Raw genomic sequence first — 22,448 nt, forward strand, 5'->3', positions numbered from 1 at the left:
AGACTTCATGGTTCATGATCTGAAGGTGAAAAAAGATCTTCAAAACACAGCAGATACAGCAACTTAAACTAAACACTAACATTGTGTCAGAATTAAGGTATTTCTTTGGTAACATTTATAAACGCAGGAGAAAAACATATATATACTTTTTTTTTTATGAGTAAATAGACTAAATGTTTATTTTTTGTCAATATTTTCTTCACTCGTGGATAAACTTCAATGTACTGTATACATGGTCCACAAAACTACAGATTGGGCCTTTAAAGGCTAATATCCAACAGCTTGTATTTGTGGCCACAGAATGATGCTTTCATGAAGGATCTTGTTTGATGAGTCAATGTTTGATGCAGTTTACACAAGTTCACTAGTAGCTAATTTTCTGATCATTTGTTTTACTGATCAAGGAAGAGGTTAAAGCAGCAATCATCAATATTTTTAGATTAACAGCAGCTAGCTGACAACTTGTATGTGAAAACGTTGCTTGTAGTGGTGAATCAGGATGTAAGGAGCTGGTGGAGGCTAAAAGCAGAGCTAAAAGGAGATTGAATCTTCTTTATATTTTATTATTTTCTGAGGTCTTGTCTGTTTTTCTGGCCTAAATATGAGACGTCTGGAGTTTACTTCCTTGTGTTCCATCTTTTGGAGGGTGTATGTAAAACGGTGAGAATTAGTGTGTCATCAATGGGGAAGTACCAGTTGGGCAACAATGGCTTGCTTAGTTGTCCCAAGCCATAGTTAAAAAGGTAAAGCTGTGACCCCTAAAATTTAAAATTTAAATGATAGCTCATCAGAAAGTCCTCACATTGAAACCACTTTGTTTCCTCACTGTGAGACCATTTGGTCGTCGTAGATACGGCACAGAAACACACATGCCTGTAGAGCTGTCGGCTGAGCTGGGGATCCTGAGGCTTTGACTATGACTTTAAATGTAAAATGTCGCTCTGCCATTTGTTCTGCCACACTTCAAATTATGCTCACACACACACACACACACACACACACACACACACACACACTTTTTTAATTTCATGAGGCTCACAGACTCTGGCAGTATCTTGAAGGCTTTGAAACACAAAGTGATGTCATAATTTCAAGTGGAACAAAATTATGTTTTTAAAGGTATTTTATTACCGGAGTGTGTACAGACCTTTTGTAGAATCATCAATTGTAGTAATTCTTTAGAAAGCATTTTACATTTTTTTTCATAAGAAAGTTAGACTGTTGAAAAATCCAAATGCAGCAGAGCAGTCGGGGTTCCTTGTATATGTCCGTCAATCTCAATTCAAATCCAACTCAAATCGACCAGTGTCTGTGTGAGGAGGCCTGCTGCTGCAAAGAAAATGGCTGAGTGGAGAAATCCAATTCTTGATTACAGGGAGCCATCTAGTGGTAGCTGAATGAAAGAGAATGAAACCAAAACCAACAGCAGAGCCTCTACTTCCACCAAAAATGAGTACATTAGTTTTATGGCTTAACAAAGACAAAACACGCAAAAAAAAAAAAAAAACTCTTACAGTTTTTTTTCTTTCAAATCACCATAGCCTTTTAGAATCAGTGTGGAAATTAAAATAGAAATAAAAATCTAATCTATGTTACAGTCCAATATTTTGCTATAACATTTCACAAATACTCCATCTATATAATCACTGATAGGAACACACAATATAAACCAAGTGCCCTGCAAAAACCTTCATTCTCCAATTTCACCATTTCATGTCATAAATAGATTTTTTTGTACCGTAAATGACAACCAGCAGGTTTTCAGTCTACAGTATGAACTCAAGGCACTAGAACCAGGAGTATATAACATGAGTATTTATATTTCAATTCTTCTTTTTTTTTAATTTTTTTTTTGGGAAATTTAAGGTCTCTGCAGCACACTAAGAAAACGTTTTTTGCCCATGTAAACAAAGGCAAAAAGGGGAATATGCAACACACAACACAAAAACAAAATCTCATTCCATAATTCTGTTACATTAGTCTCCTGAAAACCAAAGCTGAGCAAACTCAACTTTCCTTTATGCTTTACCTTTTCAGTATACAGTACTATTAACAACAGAGATGTTCCAAAACGCAGAATTTATACCAAAAAATACACATAATTAAGTGTCTTGTGTTTTTGAGCTCAAAAGTAAGAGAATAGCTGTCTTTATTATCTTTACTGCCATTACATGCATTAACCCGTATTCATCGGACTTCTCTGGAAGCCATGTAATTGAGGTGTAGCTATCTCTCACAACATCTTTTTTTTTTTTTTTAATAATGAAAACTAAATTTTAAAGTGAGTCTTCTCACCTGTTGAATCTGTTTTGTGTGCCACTGTTTGTATTAAAAGACTGTATAATGAACAGTGCACGTTTACATTTAAATGCCAGAGGAGACAAGTAAATAAGAAATTTAAAACAATATAGGAAAAATACAAACATAATGCAAAAACAAGTTCCCGGCCTTTAGAAAGATTCTTCTTCTCTTCATATTTAACAAATCACTAGTAATCACCTTCCTATTTCCTTGAAGGAAAAAACAGGGTGGGGAAAAAAAACGGAACAAGGAGGAGAATACTCCAAACTCTTTTAGCTCGTCTCCAGCTTGGCCATTTCCTGCACGTAGATCCCGATGCTCTCGCTGTCAAACAGCACAAAGTAGACGGTCTTGATGGTGGAAGACATGGTGGCCACGAAGTAGCTGGATATGGCCTTGAGGATAAGCTGGGCTGCCGTCTGCTTCGGGAAGCCATTCCTGAAAAGGAAAGGACGCTGATTATAAGATGACCAAATATACAATTTTATAGTCTTCAGAACTTCTCCAAACCTATGTCCAATATTTTTATACTCTTAATATTTTAAGAGTCTGAAAACTTTGCACTTTAAAGCTGTTTGTACAAGGAAACAGCAAAACTCTTGTTGTTATACGGACAGTAAAACAGGCGGTTACACCGTACAATGAAATTCTGACTTTGCTAGTCCTCCTTAACACAGACATTAAGAAATGAAGATTAAAAAGATTGAAAGATTTTTTTTTGAAAGTATGTTGTGCATTATTTTTGCAACGAGTTGTAAAGTGCATTGTGCATTGTGCAGTATTGCAAATATTGCACATAACAGTAGAATATTGCATTGCGCATAACAGTGTTGGGAGGATGAAGAAAAGACGTCCGCCACAGTGGGCGCCATCTTGTAAAACAAGATGATTAACAAGATGGGAGACAAACTAAACAACAAGACTATGCTAGTAGCTCTTTGAGGCTGCATAGCAATGCTTTGAGCTACATGCTAAACACCAGTCTGTTTAGCAGGTATAATGTTTACCATGTTCAACATCTTAGTTTAGCGTGTTAGCATATGCTAACATTTGCTTGTTAGCACAAAAAAGTACAGCTGAGGCTGACGGGGGTGTCATTAGTTTTGCAGGTATTTGATCATAAACCCAAGTATTGAAGAAAAGGAAATTTTGACCTGATGTTGGTGTTGGATGAAAAGTTAGAATCACCAAATTTATTACAATCCATCCTGAGGGGCACATCCATATATCAATATCTGGACAAAATTTCATGACTATCCATCCAATAGCTGCCTAAACATTTTACTAAAAACCATAAACGTCCACCTCTGGAGGAAAAGTCAGGAAGTTCACCAAAGTCATCATGATAAATCTTCTGGGCACCATGAACGCCGTTATCGTGGCTATATTTCTTTAGTTTTGTTTAATTTATTTTTACTTTAGTTTAATTTTGGAAACTTTTCTAAATCTTTGCTTTTTTTGTTACATCATGGAGACTTCACCTTCTCAAAACTGTTCAAAACAAGCTGAGTAGAAAACATCAGAGTCATGAGCCAAAAAAAAATTGGGAACCACTGCTCTAACCTGCATGTGCTGCCCTCACACTGTATTACTGCTGTTCCAGCTACATGGCACGTTTGTGTAAATCTTTCCTTCTCAAAGTGCAGGTGTTTACCAGTGTCGCCAGGAAACCACGTCAGCTCCCGGTTTTGACTTACATGTACAGGTGGGCGGAGAGAAATGAGAACAACATTTTACTGCTGATGATGGAAGAATACCACTATTGATGTTATGACGACCTGTCTCACATTTTTCATGTGAAGTCTCTTGCTCTCCAACATAAAGTGTTCGTATTTCTACACTTACAAGCAAACCACTGAGTGAAAACTCAAGTGCTTAATTATTCTGTAACATTAGTGACCTGCATGGTGTGTAGCAGGCTGGTTGTTAATGAAGAAAACACTGCATACTCTCAGTGAGGTTAAGATAACGTTACACTGTCTAACAAACTCAGTATAACTCAGAAATAAATCATGACAATAATCCTCCAAACAACTACACGGTGCATCGTATGTCAGGTGTATGTCAGGTGTGTGTGTGTGTGTGTGTGTGTGTGTGTGTGTGTGTGTGTGTGTGTGTGTGTGTGTGTGTGTGTGTGTGTGTTCCTTTTAGTACCTTCCGCTACCAATGGAGGGGAAGGCCACAGACTTGAGTTTCTTCTCGTCGGCCAGAGCCAGGCAGTTCTTCACCGTCTTGTCCAGCAGCTCCTCACACTTGTCGGAGCCCCAGCCTGGACTGTTACAGTGGATCACATACTTCGCAGGGAGACCAAAGCCTGCGGTTAACAAAGCTGAGGGAGGGAGAGAAGAGAGGAGGAAGAACGGTTAGTGAGGTGAGAGGGGGAAGAGGAAAGATAGATATCAGTACTAGGGTTCCAGTTGCATTACAGCAAGTAACACTAAGTGCAAAGAAAATATGTTCCTGTGATATTTAGAATCCTTTTTGGATCCGTGATGAATCCAATTTGGACTGTGATTATCAGTTTTCATCACAATATTGACGAGAAAACAGTGAAAAATGTCATATCGCAATTTCCCAGAATGCAATGTGACATCTTCAAATTGCTTCATATTCATTTCGCATTAATTAAAAAGCAGAGAAAAGCACATCTTCATGATGAACAACTAGTGAATGTTTGGCATTTATGACTTTAAAAATAATAACTTTTATATTTATGTAGATCAACAAATCAATCAATCAAATAATCACCTCAGTTGTAAATTAAATTACAACAGCTATCAAAGTGCCAGTAATAATATTTTGAATTATTTTAAACCAGCACTATAATAAAAAAGAAAAGAATCTGGATGACACTCATCTGTGAGGCCAAAGACTAACAGAAAACTGAAGAAATGCGGCGTCAGTTCTGAACTTCTAGCAAATATTTTGCTATTGAATAAATATTAACACGACGGCTTGCACAACACTGAACACATAAACAAAATGAAAGATGAATGTGTCTAGTCTCTCACAGCTGCCAACTATATTGTTGGTGAAATCAGTATCTTACAACATACCTTTTCTCAGACAACTTGTCACTGTGCTGCAGCATCATATCTGTGTTAGTCGTGTTTAGTCAGACAGAGAGTGAACTTGTTCACCTCTGGCATGCTGCTGGATTTCCTCATGTCACATCCATCATCTAGTATCAAAATCAGCTTCAATAACAAGTTTTGTCAGAAGTGAAAACCCAAAAGTTGAGTTTGGAGCACTGAGATGCTTAAAGAACACTTTGCTTTGTGGAAAATGTATGCAGCAAATCTCCAAGAGCTTAAAATGGTTTGACCGGGGTATTACAGTGAGGTGGGCCGGAGATATCACTTCTCCAGACAGCTAGAGAGGAGAAAAGAAAAGGAGAGGAGGAAGAACAAAAGAGGAGAAGAGAAGACAAACGAAAAAGAAGACAAGAGAGGAGTCTGTTCTCCGGAGTTGAAACATTTAGTGTAGTCTTCCATCAAACCAGCAGCTGTAGACAGTATAATTCAGCCAAAGCCCCCTGACGCTGTGAAGTGAGAAAGTCTCCAGTCAGAGTTTATTAGCCCACAGTGAACGTGAGACTGGACCGGAGTCAAAGCAGAGGACGAGCTGATTTCCAGATGGGAAGCACAGAGGATGGAGAGACTTCACACAGCAGGGCGAGAGCCAGTCACACTGCATGGGTGATCTGGTTGTGAGGTAAAAGTCTGAGGATGATGATGATTACGGTTTTTATGGCCGCTTGCAAAAGTTCAACTTGTTTTATGGTTTGGGTCGGTAAAACAGTACGTGGTGGTGCTTGTGTGCTGCACATCTGGAGATCACCTGTCAATCAAACTATACGAACAGTACTGCAACAATTCTGTTGATGTGGTTTGGGCTTCTGAGATGCTCTTTTTTTGTCAGTTGTGGCTATAGCCGCTCTAATGACCAACTTCTATTCAATACAAATTACAAAACAAAAAAGACTGTGTTGCAGCAAAAATTTGAAATGTGATACTTCATGTGTGCCACGTGGTTTTTCCTGAAAAAGGACCTGGTAGGTGTTAGTTTTATTTTATAGTCAATAAGACACTAAGTGCATAAGTGCAATACGCACTATTCAGTGTCAAATACTTCCTCTAGTAACCCGTCCTCACACCCTTTCGATAGGTGGGATGGCTTCAAAGAGCTGCTGACGAACGCTTCACTGCAGAGAAAACACAGTGACTGTGCTGGATCCGTGCCTGGATGTATGAGTCCTTACAAGGAATAGTGATCCTGAAATTATACATGTTTACGCTTGGTCTGTTTTCTTTTCTTTTTTTTTTTTAAAATTGTATTTGTCAAGTTTTCTTTTAATCAAACCTTTTTCTTTTTTCAAATTAGCCAAGTTACACTAGTCTTTCCACATACCCCCTGGGATACAAGTACCCCTTATAGGCAAACACTGACAGACAGGATGAATTAATTGTTGAAAGTAAGAAACATAAAGAACATCTTCAGGCTTAGGCTTTCAGAAGAGAAAATGTAATGCTTTTATGAACCGACTTCAGGGTGAATCATGACTCTGTTCTGTCAATCAGAATTTCTGAATAAAAAAAAGATCTGGACTGTTTCTGTAAAGTTCTGTTTATTTGAGCTAAAACTCATCTCCACCCCTTCACTGCATAGTAAATCTGCACTGAGCTTTCAACTTTGGCTATTCTGCACCACTGATCAATTTCAAATCATATTGACAGAGTTGACCTTTGAGGGATCAGAGAGTCTAAAATGAAGGAAGCAATTATCATGTATGAACGTTGTCGCATCATTAATGAGAAGCAACATTAACAGAGCAAACTAGCCACAGCTAATGTTAGCCACTGAGCAACCTGCAAGTAGTCAATGCACCAACAAGCTTCCAGCTCCACTGATTTCACTGAGGCTGCAACTAACAGTTGTTTTCAATTTCTATTAGTTTGCAAAATATTTTGCCGGTCTATAAAATGCCAGAAAACACTGAAAAATAACTGTCACAGTTCCCTAAAGACCAAGATGATGTCATCAAATTGCCTCTGTTGTTTAACCAACAGTCTAAAAATGAAAAGAAGTTACAACCACGAACAGCAGCAAATCCTCACAAATGACAAGCAGGGGAACGATTGGTATTATTGTTTTAAAACCGGCTTTAATGATTATCAAAACAGTCGCAGATTATTTTTTAATTTTTGCAGCCCCAGATTTGAGGAGGAACTAACTTCTGGTATGACTGAATAACCCTAGTACCTGTCTGGCCTTGGAATTGAGACGCTTGTTCAAAAAATCCAGATGAACAAATACTTAAAAAATATTTTACATCCTGAAGAACTTTTTCTTTTTTTTTTTGGACGGCTGTTCTGGTCGGGGTGACCGTTTGGCTGATCCACATCCCCAGAATCACTGACAGGCTCTGCTGGCTCGGTGTTCAGTCCCCTGGTAATCTATTTATGAGCTCCACACAGAGAGCGGGATTAAGATGCAGAGCTAACTTGGCTGAATGTGAGAGAGGGCAGTGGTGAAGGTGGGGAGTGTTCGAAAAAGTGAGTGTGAGCGATGAATAATGAGGGAGACAGATGGAGTAAGAGGAAGAGAGGGGGCAGTAAGAAGTGGAGACAAATGGGTTGAAGATAAAATAATCTGCAAGGGCTCAAACGATATGGCTCTCTGAAGACTGATGCCTTCAGTTTTCGACTAAACTTGCCAACAATCCATATTACATGCCAGTACTGAATGTTTTTGATTATTTTCATCATAAAAATATCCAAGCATTGACTGTTTTTTTTTTGTTTTTTTTTCTAAAGTATATTTTTTTGGGCTTTTTATGCCTTTATTTGATAGTATAGTGGAGAGAGACAGGAAACGGGGAGGCAGAGAGGGGGAATGACATGCAGCGAAAGGCCGTCCGATGCGGGATTCGAACCAGGGCCAACTGCAGCGAGGACTGTAGCCTCTACACATGGGGCGCCTGCTTAGACCACTACGCTACACAACGCCCCCAAGCATTGACTGTTTCTATACAAACTCGAAGTTGTGGCGTATTAGAAGAAGTCCTTCCCTCTGCACAAGTTCAATGATAAACCACGCTCTGGCAACATTTAACCTTTAAGAGAAGAAGGAATTAATCAGTGTGTGTGAAATCTGTGTGTTCATGTCCAAAGGGCTGATTGTTGCAGTGTCCTGACATCATTCGCTGAAGGTGGAGGCAGACGCCAAAGAGGCCCCAGCCCTGTGCTGCTCTGTGTGTGAGTGTGTGTGAACAGGGATTTACAGGACGCACTGACATCACTGTCATACGAGCCGGGTGGTGCCCGAGTGGATCAATATGCACTTTCCGACTCCTTCAGTGGTGACACTGGAAGAAAGTCATGGAACGTCAGTGTTGCCCAATGCTGAGGGAGAGTGTAAAAACATTACTCTCCGTGGTGTGAACCGGGGTTTACGCTCAGACTCGGTATGTTGTTCTCTGTGAATTTCTCCTCCAATCTTGTCACAGCAGGAACGTGGCTCTGATCGCAACTACAGAGAAAATTGGTCGAGGTCGTTTCTAAGCTTCTTATAGAACAAACTACAGTATAAAACTAAGACTAACTGAAGCAAAGTTTCAAGTTTCAAATATAAATCTTCAACTATCTGCATGGAAGAGCAGCCAGTCAATAACCACAGTCTGAAAAAATGAAATAAAAGTGCTGTCCACCGCCCATCATACAAATAATGACCGTAATAACTAAATAACCGATAACATTTCCATTATATTGAAGGAAAAATTCTGCTTGAATTTTCTAAATCAAGGCCACTAAACCTGCAACGATTAATCAATTAGACGATCAACAGAAAATTTATCTGCAATTATTTAGATAATCGATAAATCATTTAAGTGATTAGTTAAAGCAAAAAACACCAAATAGTTGCTGGTTTCAGCTTCTCAAATGTTGGGATTTGATGCTTTCCTTTGCTGTATATGATAGTCAAGTGAATATCTTTAGGTTTTGGATGTTGGTCCAATAAAACAAGCTACGGAAACAGATCACCTGAGGCTGGGGGAAACTTTAACAGGCATTGTTATTATTTTCTGACGTTTAATAACGAAAACAAAACGATTTAATGATGAGTCAAAAAAGGAATCAGTAGATGAACTGATAATCAAAATAATTATTAGTTGCAGCTCTAAAGGTCACAATAGCAGAACCGGACTAAACCAAGGTCGATTTAATAATTAGAGTCCGAACTAAAACTTGAGACCAAAGCAGAAATGGAAAATTCTGAAAATCAACTTTTTATACAAAAAATACAAATAATGCTTGTCATAATTACTTTTTGTATAAAAAGATGAAAAATAATCATTGTACCATCCACAGGGTAAGGAGCCGGTACTGCTCACAGCTGGACGGGATCTGCTCTGTGCACTTACCACCAGCCACCTCCAGAGGGCCGTTTTTCTTCTTCAGCTCCGCCAGCGCCTCAGTGAAATCCTTCCCTCCTTTTTTTTCCAGAGCAGAACCTGTAAGCGGAGAGAAGACCGGGGTGAATGCATCTTCAGGTACTGCTGACAGACAGACAGACAGACAGACGGACAGCAGGAAAGAGGAGAGGTGATGTGTCATGCAGACAGACAGGCAAGCGGGCAAACATGGGAGACGGACGGATGGAAAGACAGGTAGGCAGGCAGACAACAATGCTGTCAATCATTTTACCTGGCCTCTCTCTGAATCTCTGTGCTCATTCAACACATTGAGTCTCTGTTACTGTATTTGTGAGACGCAGGAAAATCTCTCAACTTCAGTGCTACTATTTTCCAAATGACTCATTCTGAGTCAGTTAAACTAACGTATTAAAACCCAAGTCCCTAATTACTTCCCTCTGTCCACACATACTGGCTGATCTGCAGTGGACTGAGGGTATTTTCTTTCACTCTCAAATTAGAGAGTTCGTTAAAGAAAAAAAGAAAAAAGGACTAGCAGCATGTTGTAGATGAAAATGTAACAGCTCTGTTTACCTTGTTTGCTCACACATTTCAAGTTAAATAGTCCAGGAAGCAATCTAAGTTCCTCCTCTGGAGCGGAGGAAGAAATTATGAAGCCAGTGGGAAAGCAAATTCAGCTCTTTCTTTCCTATTTATTTTAATTGAAGTCATCCCACATCAGTCACACTATTTCAGATTTGCTCAGAGCTAAAGAGAGAAGCCACAAAGGAAACCAAAGAAGAGAGAGGTGATTCACCAGTGCCAGAGAAATGAATGTTCTGGCTGCAATATCATTAAGAACAGGCAAGATAGAAAAACACAGTAAAGTTAATGTCAGCCTTTAAAAGAAAAGTTAGTGAGAAAAGCTCTTCAATTTATTCAGCAGCCAATACGAGCAAGCAGATCAAGAACAATGGGATTTGTAGTTTAACAGCCTGTTGTAGAGTCATTAATGGTTAAATAGTTAAACATTCATTCACTCATTTATTCAAATGACCAGTGATCATCATCCCTCAGGGGCTTTAAACTGAGGCGTCAGGAACTTCATGTCCAAATCAAAAACCTGGTGGAGTTTCTGTCTAACCAGCTAGACCGACAGCACGGTCGAGGGGACGGAGGTTACAGGAAATGAAATGAGTCTCAGATTGTCCACTCTTCAGTCACGTGGAGAAAGGAACAACAAGCAGCAGCTCAGTTTCAGGATTACACAGACAGAAATATGCAACGTAGTCTGTATAACAAAAACTGCTCTGTGTAGATCAGATTTCTGTTGACACTGCATCTTCTATATTATTGGATATTTGATGACTATTGAGAGTAACAGACTGTATTGAAGTACTGTACACATGTTCCTTAGGGGCATTAGCTGTAAAGGTGAAGCACCTGTGCATCAACATCAGTGGTCAGAGCACAACAGCAACATATGGGCTACCCATGTTAAAGGGCTACAGTACATCCCTGCTTTTAGACACATTGGTTGTACACGTAGTTCCTGCCTGTATGACCTGAACATTAACTTTGCAAAGACGTGAAAGATGCACGAGTCAAAGTTTACTGCAGTCTGATTAATATTTCTAGGATGCTGAACAAGAGATGTGTTATAGCTAATGCACAGGGGCCGGTCTCATGAAACAGGATTACTGAGTTATTGGGTGGTCAGACCTAAAACAGGCCTCTATCTAAACAAAGCAAGTGGCTGCATTGGTGAGGGTGTATTGTTTAGGTACTGGTGATACACAGAAATACAATGCAGCAGGACTGGTTTAAGTAGTAGATCTAATAGTCTGAAGGCCTCTCAAGCACAAATTCATAATACTCAGAATACTCCATGTTATCCAGCTAACTTCATTAATCCTGCTTTGAGAAACAGACCCCAGTTGTGAGCTGCTGGGTTGAGTTGTCAGCTGCCAGCCAACAGCCTTTTTTAATGCGGTAAGCTGCCAAATTCAAATGATCCTTTTCACAATGTCCACATTTAGTTTTTTCTTCTGTGTTAGGTTTATTGAAAACATAGCGTGTGACTGCAGCACTCTTTGGCAGCTGACTTTCAAATCTTGGAAACTGGAGTTTCCCAAATGCCCCTCAATGCATAAATAAAAAGAGTCCCTGCTTGTACATTTCAAGACTCTGTAAGTTCACTGTTTCAACAAATCATTTCATCATTTACAGTAAGAGCAGCAGGGAGTGGTGGTTGTGGGTTAAAAGGTTTTCTTCAGAGCAGAGCACTGGCTAAATAATTTCCTACAATGCAGAGTAAAAACTGTGCTGCTGCTGTTACGTTTGTCCACAGACTGCAGTGGAGACTATCTGGAAAATGCAGAGAGAGAGCACACAGGCAGTCATGGTCTCGGTGGTGTCAATAGTTCCTTTACCTACTTCACCACCTGTATAGAGGGAGGAGTTGGTCGGGTGAACGACAGCGTCGCTCTCCACGATGGAAATGTCGGCTTGGACAACTTGCAACTACAGACGACAACAACGACAGACAACAGGCAAACAACATGGTGGTAAAAACACAGTGAGTGATCCGGAGCAACAGGATGGGACAAAGAGTAAGAAAAAAAAAAGAGTGAAAGAGAAAAAGAAGAAGTAAAGAGACAAAAGGTGAGCGCGCTCCTTATTGTCTGAGGACATCACAGGAAACAAGGAGGCCACTGAGGACACGGTGGGTCACGTTGTGTAATTAGGAAGCAGGACTGCACATTTAGTCAGATTTACTTTAAAAAAAACAAAAAAAAAAAACACATTCAAATACAATAAATTACCAGAAATTTGTAGTTTATACTCTCATGCACACAAGTCTCCATGCAAGAGGGCATTTCAGAATATTATAATTACATTGCTGTAGTTTTAAACTGAGGACAGTAAGAAAGTAAATATTAAATTAACATTAACCAGTTTTCTGACTAACTGTGCGGTCCTGATTTCTTTGCTCATTAAAGTGAGCAAAAATATTTATGATCACAATCCAGGTGAACGACCTTACAGCCAGGCTGCAGTGAGCAACTAACAGCAGCTCATGTCACTTTTTCTTCTGTAAATTGGGTGTTTTATTTCAGTCCAATAATGTCCCTGAAATTATAGTGATTATTAAGCATTATAAAGGCCTGGCAGCCATCTGAAAGGAGGACAACCTGGAATGAACCTCAACACATCTACACAATGCAAAGAGCAAGCAGAATCACCGCTCTGAGGAGCTTTGATCAAAATCCTTGAATGCCTCCACTAAAATTCTTGTCTTTCTCTTAGAGAACAGTATCTTATTTCTGCAAAGTACTGAACAGGGTCAGTTACATGAGGTCACAGGGGGTCAAAGATAAGACCCCGGTCATGTATTCACACTGTGAACAACAACAACAACAAGTCTTTTTACTTCCTGCAGAGCTGAGGAACGAAGAGGCAAACGTGTTTTTTTTAGAAACACTGCAGAAGCCAAAACGTCAGTAACAACACTTGGAGAATGGCTGCATTGACTTTCATTGGGGTTTACTGTAATCTTTAAGTAATTTGACAGAGATTTATTTAGAGTAATGATGTCTTACTGAGATTTTTAAGGTAACAAAAATATGACTTGCCTATTAAAGTTGTGTAGCTGCATAAAAGCTGAGGCTCATTTTCACCAAAAATATCTGGATTTTTTTTTTTTTTTACCAGGAGCAGATTGGTTTAAAATGATTTTCACCCATTTAATTTTATGTTCCCAAGCGTCCAATTATTTTTTTTTTAATGCTGCATGGATTAAAGTAAAGAGAGTCCTCTGGCAGCAAGCTCAGCACAGAAACTGTCTCCAGTAATAAAAAGTGAAGAGAAAAATGCAGCAAAAACGTTAATGACCTGCAGGTAATGTACCATAGGCCCCCCAAGTCAGCAAGGAGACAATAACACAACAACAAAAATACCAGTAAGTAGTTAGATCATAGTTAAGTAGAGGGTTTGTGCTCTAAATGTAAAAAAAAAAAAAAAAAAAAAAAAATTTTCACATGGATTTTTCTGCTCTAATCGAATTAAAACACATAAGTTTTTCTTTGATAAAGAACCTGAAAATAATGAGCCATAGAGTCGATCAGTATCTCTTCCACTCTCCTAACTGAGCGCGACGACAACCAAGTTGTCCACAGTGTGAATGAACAAATCTGGTGGAAAGGCCAGTCAACCAGCCGGAAACCTTAGTCTGAGAGGTCTTTTTCGATTCACTGAGAATTTAAGAGGAGAAGTTGTAAAGCTGTTGAACATTCAAGGATTTCTTAATATCAAACCCCCACTAAGACCAGAGAGGGTGGGGGGTGGGGGAGCTCACCTAGATCATCTTTAAGTTCAAGTTCAGCATTGGTGGGGTTGATGACCCCCTCCACGTCAAAGCCAGCCAAGTTACTGACCTCGCTGTGGATAAGGTTGAGCTGCGGAGGGGGTAAGGCAGGGGATGGAGTGAGGGTGAGGCATGCCAAGGAGGAGGGAGAGCAAGAAGGAAGAGGGGAGGAAGCAATGCCATTAAAACCAGATTCACACTGCAGCTTAAAGGGATACCTTGACCTTTTGATGAATTACAAAACTGGACCCAACATATCTAAAGCACACAATGAGCAAAGCCTGAATATAGTCGTGTGCGGTGATTTGTTGTATATACTGTCTTAGAAAAATACACTGGACCCTGATTACATCCAAGCTGTTGCTGCTACTGCAGGAGTGCTCACTTTTTCCCTTAAGACTTTGTGGTGTTTGTACATATTCATGCTTAGTTTACAGTTTTTAGTTTAATCTACAATTATTTCGCTTTTTGCACTCGTCTGTGTTGCCCTTGTCCTCAACGTCAGTTCTATGCTGCACTGTGGTCAATGAGGAACGACATTTCGTTTCCCTGTATGCATGTCATGCATACTGTATGCGTGGAAATGACAATAAAGCTGAACTTGAACTTGAAATGTAGACCGACAGCCAACTGTTAATGTGTAGAGAATAAACAGGAGTACAACAGGAGTGGAGAAAATGATGTCATCATTTGATGGAAAAGGACTTTCTACACATTTGATTGAAGATGAGTCATACAGTATCTGACTGAAAGCCAATATCAGCATTCGGAAGCTTTAAGCTGGACCTGTGGATAGGCACTTTATACAACAGCTAACAGAGTCCAAAAGAGGGCAGCAGGTCTGCAGGTGCACAGGTTAAAAAATGCTAAATTCTTTAACATATTAAGGGAAACAGTCTGGAAAATTAGGACCACATATGTTAAACTCAGGTCACAAGGTGAAACTAACCAACCAATATGATTAGTACAGTATGTTGTAAAGACCCTTTTGTCCTGATGTAGATTGCTTTGCAAGGTGGCACTACCAAGAAAAGCCATCCATATATATATTATGTTTATTATACAAGGTGAATTTGGTTTTTTGTAGGATTTTTTTTTTCATGTTTTGTTTGTTTGCGTCTGGCTCTACCCCATATTTTCACTTTCAAAGCTGTAATTTTACCAAGGCAGAAGGAGGACTGCAAACAGTTGCCGCCGCCCGTCAGTAGACTTCAAACAGAAAATATACTGACATTAAAAATTCAAAATGTCAAGGCATCCCTCTAAATGTTAAGAATTTTCAACAGGATGGGCTACATCCCGTTAGCACCTCTTAGTTTAAGATTCATTAGTCATCTGTTGTACAAACAAAGTATTTCACCATCAAGGATTTAAAATTAAGGCTTGATAATAAAGGCCCGGGCGCTCTCAAAGAAATGTAATGATAGAGAAAGTAGTGACAACAGGAACGTGTGTGACTGAGACTGAATAAAACACCAAGGGAAATGCTCAGGCAGGAAAAGCGCAGTTACAATAATTAAGTCTATAAAACAGAAACAGACTTTCTTTCTCTATTCATGGGTTCATTATCTTAATCAGTGGGAGGTTAACAGCATTCACTTGATTAATTATCATCCACTGATTTAAACAGCTGCTGTAATCTGTGGTCAGCTACACAATCAAGTACCGAGCTTCTTTTTTTTTTTTTTTTCTTTACTAATGAAGAGGTTATAACGGCAGCAGACAATTACTGCTGCTGCTAAGGGGTAGAATATTCAGGTTTATGCTCAGTTTCAGCGACTTCAGGTTATATTTCAAATCAGTTCGGTCTTTGCCCTCCAGAATAAAGTAAAAAGGTTGTCAATTTAAAAAAAATATATACATATTTTCGTATTTTCAGTATTATTCCTCACTAAAACACTGTACTTATTATTGAGGGAGGCAATCAAATCAATGTTAATTTTTTCATTGCTACAGGTTACTGAAAGAAGAAATGAGTGTCATTTTGCTTTAAAAAAAAAAAAAAATACTAGAATCATATGCCTCCGCTGACCAGCCAAGTTGCAGGAAATATGGTCAAAATCTCCTCTTCCTGAGTTACAACATTGGATAAAGGCCAGAGGTGTTTTTGCAGAACATTATGAGGTCACAGTGAACTTGACCTTTGACCATATTGGATGTTAAATGTCATCACTTTATCGTTTTATCCTATAAGACCTTTGTGTTAAATTGTGACATAATTCGTTTATGAATTTGTGAGTTATGGCCAAAAACGTGTTTTGTGAGGTCACTGTGAACTTAACCTTTGACCACAAAAATCTAATCGGTTCATCTTTGATTCTAAGTGAAAGTTTGTGCCAAATCTAAAGAAATTCCCTCAAGGCCTTACTTAGATATTGAGCTCACGGACGGACAGACTCGGGCCCTGGCTGTCGCGGGGGAAAGGCATAAAAATGTGTAGTAAAGGATGACAGCCAAATGATATGGGTTAAATAAGTCCCTTATTTACTGCCAATTAAATGTGTATGATACTGTATGAGTTCAGGTTAATTAGTATTTAATAATTTATCAGTATTGACATATGCATGGTGGACTAAAGCATGCAGCGCCATCAGCAACTGAGTCACAACTGAGCTGAAACATTGAGTTCTGGAGGTAAATCTTTCCACATTAGTTTTTCTCCGAAGGGCATTTAATTAAAATTTTTGTATTTCAACTGTGTAATGAAGATTTTACATCATTCATCAGATTATAAAACAATTACAAATTACATTTCTTAAGAAGCCATCTCTCAATCCTATCTTCTCCGATCCTATTAAACACAAAACAGTGCTGAGTACTCTACACTGCTACACTACCCACGAGCTTTAGCAAGAGGCAACAAATCAAGAGGTCGTCGTTGTTTGTTAGAAAAATCTTCTATCTGGGTTTTAATATATAATATAATTAATATTATGAATAATAATAAATTAAATATAATTTTCAGTGTGCACGGGAGCCAAAATCATAATAAATCATCAATTACTATCACTGTTATCACTGTTTACAGTAAGATAAAATGAACCAGTGATACTTCTTGCATCATTCTTGAGTCATTCATTCTCTTGCACACGGTGTCGTTCCCCTGCCTTTTATGTTTTTCAAACTCAAATCTATTTTTGTACGCTTCTGATCTTGATGATCTCATGATCCTGAAACTTGAAACATTTAAAAAGACTTTGACGAGGCTTAGACAGAACCTTCAGGGAAATTTACTTCCATGTTTCAGCTCAATAAGAAGGTTAAAAAAGGCAAAAGCGAGGGGAGCGCAACAGATCTGAGATACAATAGACAAACAGTTAGCATAGCATTGGTGGTTGCTACTATCACAGCTCAAGCTACAGTGAAGCACTAAAAGCACAAATGAGGTCTGGTAAGTTATAGCTGATCTGTTCAGAAGTACAGCGTGTTGTAAACTTACATTTATTGAACATAATTTCACATTAAACACATTTCTTTCTGTGAGAAAGTCAAGATTAATGGAGATAACATCATCACATCATCTTTGATACAGCAAAAATCTATTCGTTTTATTTTATTTTTCATATCTGTAAGGTTCTTAAAGACAAAGAAGAGTTTGTTCTGTGCACTGATCTGATTCATCCAGGCTCAGTATTAAAGAATAAATTGGTTTTCTCCAACAGCGATAAGATCATACATTACTGAAAAAGACAAATAAATGTGTCTTTTTCCTTTGACTTCTAAAATAGCACAAGTAAGTCCTTTGATGGCCAATTTTAATCTTAATATCGAACATGTGTGTACTGTATGTATCTATGTACGTCATGTATTTGTTAGTTGTCAAAGGCTTCTGTGGAACTCATATTTATTTATAGGCTTTATATTAGCCTGACAGGAGTTAACATGAACATGAATCATTCAATAGACACTCAACTGTATTTTTTATTATATAATTATCTTGTCCTGTCTCGGGTTAGTGTATTTCGAAGTTGACAGAAACTGACCTTTTGACCCAGGAAGAGGCTCTTGGTGGAGAGCACGGTGAAGCTATCGGCTGGAGATCCTTCTGTGGTGCTGTCTGCTGACGCCGCCTTGCTCACCTCACCCTGCTTCTGTTGGGTGACAGAAGACATGTTAACACCATGTGAGACTTTATTTCTCTCTATATCAATAAAGTTCGTTGTTCGCCTCCCTTTATAGAGAGCTCAGAGGTCAGGGTCAGCTATAGTATTTTGTCTCATTGTGCCTAGTCACTGTAGATTTTCTTGGTTCTGCATATCAACTCTGCTGTTTCCTGACTGCGAAAGATACCGAATCTCCCCACTCCTAAAAATATCTGAACCTGTTAACCTGTAGTGTTTCGTATATGTACAGGTTATGTACAGTTTATTGTGAGAAAGCCCCTGGACTTACATATATGCCCCAAAATAAAACACCTAATTCTGGTTCCATAAATTTTGTATGACATGTCTATATAAAGACACTCAGTGCTGCTCAGGACATTGTGTAATTCAGTGATACAAAATTGTTTCTTTTAGGAAATCAGTACGTCTTTAAAAACTATTGTTTTGATTAGATTTTGATCATGGCATGCTTATAAATCAATCAGCAAAACATCAACATTAAACATGTAAAATTAATACTTAATCACAGATGTCCAGTAATGACACAACCCACTTTCAACTTCCTAGGTTGACCTCAAACATATTCAGTGTTAATCATAATCACCAGACTTGTGGCGTTTTCCAATGAAGCCATACCTTTGCTTTCCCTCCTCCCTTTTTCCCGCTCAGTTTCTTGGCCGCTGTTTTCTTGACCGCCTTGGGTTTCTTCTCGGGGGCGGGTGAAACAGGTGTCTCAAGTTTGCCTTTTGCTCCTCTCTTCTTGGCCAGCAGCTCTGGATGGATGTTGGGCAGGACTCCGCCTGCTGCGATGGTCACACCTTTCAGCAGCTGAGACAGGAAGAGAACGTAAACAACTTGAAATGACATGGTGCTGCACTGTCTGGAAGGTAAGAAATCAATCAATTTGTTGTATGCACTGGAAAATAATTTATTATTATATTTATTAGACAATGTTTTATAAATTGGCTACAGAATGATGGCCTGCAATGGCAGATAAGATACATTAACTTAAAATAAATGTGCCATAGTACCAAGTTTAGATAGATGCAATATTTTTTTTTTAAAGTGACCTGGTTCAGCTCCTCATCATTGGCGATGGCCAGCAGGATGTGTCGTGGTGTGACGCGACCCTTCTTGTTGTCTCTGGCTGCGTTACCTGCCAACTCCAGGATCTCAGCTACAGGAGTAAAAATGTATTCATATACGTTTTAAGCAAACATAATGAGATTAGTTGATTTCTGAGCGGAGAAATCCCTGAATGTACAGCTTCAAAGTGCTTCCTCATCAGTACCCACACAGTGTCATATCTCACTGCTGCAGCTGATGTTAACTAATTTATACTAGTCGTTTTTTGTGTCTGGGTTCTGAGGAGATTTCACTAAATATAAAGAGTTAGTAAATATTATATTTGTGTCACATTAAACATTTAAGAAACTAAACTGCCATTACATCGCAGTTCAGTATTCCATGACTCAAAAAATGCTTATTAACATCTGTAATGAGTACATACAGTGTTTTACCATTCTCTCCTCTCCAAAAATAAAACTCACCGGTAAGATACTCAAGGACAGCAGCTAGGTAGACGGGCGCTCCCACCCCTATGCGATATTTTGGCAGGCCTCTCTTGATGTAGCGCAGCATGCGCCCCACAGGGAAGATGACGCCGGCCTTGGTGGACCGGGACGTCTTGGTCGACTTCTTCTTTCCTCCTCGGCTGGACATGGTGCTGAGACCGCTACCAGTGTCAGGCTCTGCAGGAACACATCAACCATGATCCATGAATTAATCTGACTATTACTGATTTTCTTTCTTTCTTACAGTTTTATGGTGAAACAAACACTTAATAAGAATTCATTATGAAGTATGTGGAAAAATGCTTTTTTTGAAAATGCAAATCCCAAACTGAGGCAATGAAGAAAAAGACCTTCCCAACTTTTTTCTCCAATTTGCCCCATTGAAATTTTCCTCTTGCGTAAGAGAGCCTCCACAGGAAGTCACAATTCAAACAAAAGAGTGAAATAAACAAACTATCTCCCAAAAACCAGTTAAACTAAGGGACAAAGCTCACGTCTTCCTTCTGATCAGTCCTCTCACAAGGACAGGCTGGATATCACTGAATAATTTGAAAACATCAATAATAACACTGGAAATATACTGAGCTTGTACTTTCTCTCTTTACTGAATGGAAACACTGACAGGTTACATTGGTGTCAGCATGACATGGACATAATTAATTTTTCTAAACAACAAATGACAATACATTTTAAATCTTATGTTTTTTAAGGTTTGACAACTTAAAACTGATGTAAACCAAAGCTGATACAGTCCTGATACAGTATGCTTTACACCCAGCTCTTCCCCCTTGTTACACATGTTAATAAAAACTATTAGTATACAGCTTTTATTCATACATCTTAATTTATTTTAATTCAATTCTTGTTAATCACCATCTTTAAAGACATCCAGCAGTTAATTCTCAGCTTTCATTCCCTTAATACCTACAAATCCCCCTGATGCATCTATAAAAATGTCAGTTTCAAAATTTACTTTACCATATTTAAGTATGTTTTAATACAAATTGTGGTTTGGATTGGGTTGTGCTTTGGTGCACCTGGGTCTAACTAAATACTGAAGGCAAGGCTTTCACTGGAACATCAAAGAGTCCCTGCTTTATATCTTTCAATGTAAATCAATGTCCCTGTAACTGGGTCCCTTCTCCTGGTTTTATGGCCTGATATACACATAAATAAAAATGGGATGTAGCCTCTGGTAACTATTTTTGTAAAATACCAAATAGAAATAAGCTGCAGGATATTATGGAAACCAAGAAATATCCTTAGACATAACACAAAGTGTTGCTGTTGCTAACTAACCCAAGGTGAGGGTGCACACACAATGTGCTGCTTCATGACAGGCATTCATTAAACATGTTGGTTGGTAATTACCCAAGATCCAAATCAGGCTTTTTGTGTGTTTTGTTTATATCACCCTCAGGCCAAAGAGCATCCTAAATGTCACACCAACTGTAGGAAAACATGGATTATAATAAGAGCTGTACTGCTGTGGGATCAGCACCGCTGCAAACAGATATTTTACTAATAACACATTGCTGCCATCCTGGGTATGGTTCATGATTAAATGTAAGTATGCACAGGGCTATGATTTTGGAGGTTAAACTCTAATAAAAACTCTAATATTCAAAGTCAGTCCCGTGGATAATTTCATAACGTGTAAACATGTTTGTAATTGAAATTATTTTTTTTATTGTACCAGATGCAGACACCAATTAGCTGTCTGTTGCTGGCAATCAATTAGCCCCACCATAGGCCAGCTATTTCCTATACCTGCTTTAATGCAAGGATTTCTCACGCCACATCTCACCACATCAAATACAACGTTAACCGCGGCAATTACAACGTTATTGACCGGTAGACACACATAATTTCCGCTGCAACATCTGCAGCGTTTCTCCACTCCGGCCAGGTGTAGGTGCGTTTAACCGCCACACTGGACATTTATTACTGCTGGCCACTGACAAGACGGCGATTTCCGCATGTCAACAGCCCGCCGGATGTCTCGTACAAGCAGCTGTGTTTTATCCACACACCGGGCGACTACACTAACAGCTAAAACCGAGCTGTCGGAAGACCTGAGGACATTTTCCCGTTGAGGTCAGCGAGCTTTCGGGTAGAAATAACCCCGGTGGAGCGGCGGCAGCTGCCCGCTCCTCCTCCTCCTCCTCCTCCCCTCCCTGTTTGTCAGCTCCAGCAGCACGGTCTCCGCTCTCGGCCTCCATGCCAGAAAAGCACGAAATGGCAACGTTGACGGCTCAGTTCGGTGAACGGAGACCTGCTCGCCCGACAAGGAGCCACCAAACTCGACCCGCAGTGGTGCGCACACCCGGTAGTTTACTTACAGAACAGGGCACAGGATAAAATGTCTCCGGTAACAAGCCTGGGCAGTGTCCTCGACTCCCACAATCCACAGCGAGTTGAAATATCGAGCCAGCGCTGCCCGCGGAGCGATGCAAGTACTGAGAGCAGGGAGCAAGCCTGCTGAGTCTGAATCCGCTGCTGAGGTGATCTTTAACCCTTTACACCTTTACTATCCGAGAAAACACGTGGGTTTGAACTGAAACGCTGACTGTTTCCCGAGCGGATCGACGCTAAATCTCACGTTTAATCTCTCCCTACAGTCGCATTGTAAATTTACTGAAGCGTGGCATCATACTTTATCACCAGGGGTGTCACTACAAATTCTGGGC

At 39.4% G+C, this 22,448-nt stretch overlaps 1 protein-coding gene across 5 annotated transcripts; it reads right to left on the reverse strand.

Moving 5' to 3' along the window:
- Positions 1-1,105: 1,105 nt before the first annotated feature.
- On the reverse strand, positions 1,106-22,405 carry LOC130182116 (core histone macro-H2A.1). Of its 5 annotated transcripts, none has more exons than XM_056396728.1 (9): positions 22,101-22,394; positions 19,735-19,935; positions 19,255-19,361; positions 18,821-19,012; positions 18,065-18,172; positions 14,073-14,172; positions 9,725-9,814; positions 4,456-4,630; positions 1,106-2,739 (listed from the first exon to the last, which is right to left on the reverse strand). In XM_056396728.1, exons 2-9 carry the CDS (start codon positions 19,904-19,906, stop codon positions 2,574-2,576), a joined length of 1,110 nt encoding a protein of 369 aa, XP_056252703.1. In that variant the 5' UTR covers positions 19,907-19,935; positions 22,101-22,394; the 3' UTR covers positions 1,106-2,573. The 5 variants fall into 5 exon arrangements, 4 of the variants coding, with proteins under 4 accessions (XP_056252703.1, XP_056252704.1, XP_056252706.1 ...); XM_056396729.1 differs by lacking the exon at positions 14,073-14,172 and adding an exon at positions 12,148-12,238 and having other exon boundaries at positions 22,101-22,392; XR_008829677.1 differs by lacking the exon at positions 1,106-2,739 and adding an exon at positions 12,148-12,238 and having other exon boundaries at positions 4,582-4,630; positions 22,101-22,404.
- Positions 22,406-22,448: the final 43 nt, after the last annotated feature.

Source organism: Seriola aureovittata, chromosome 15 (assembly GCF_021018895.1).
Source record: "Seriola aureovittata isolate HTS-2021-v1 ecotype China chromosome 15, ASM2101889v1, whole genome shotgun sequence".
In the NCBI taxonomy this organism is placed as follows: domain Eukaryota; kingdom Metazoa; phylum Chordata; class Actinopteri; order Carangiformes; family Carangidae; genus Seriola; species Seriola aureovittata.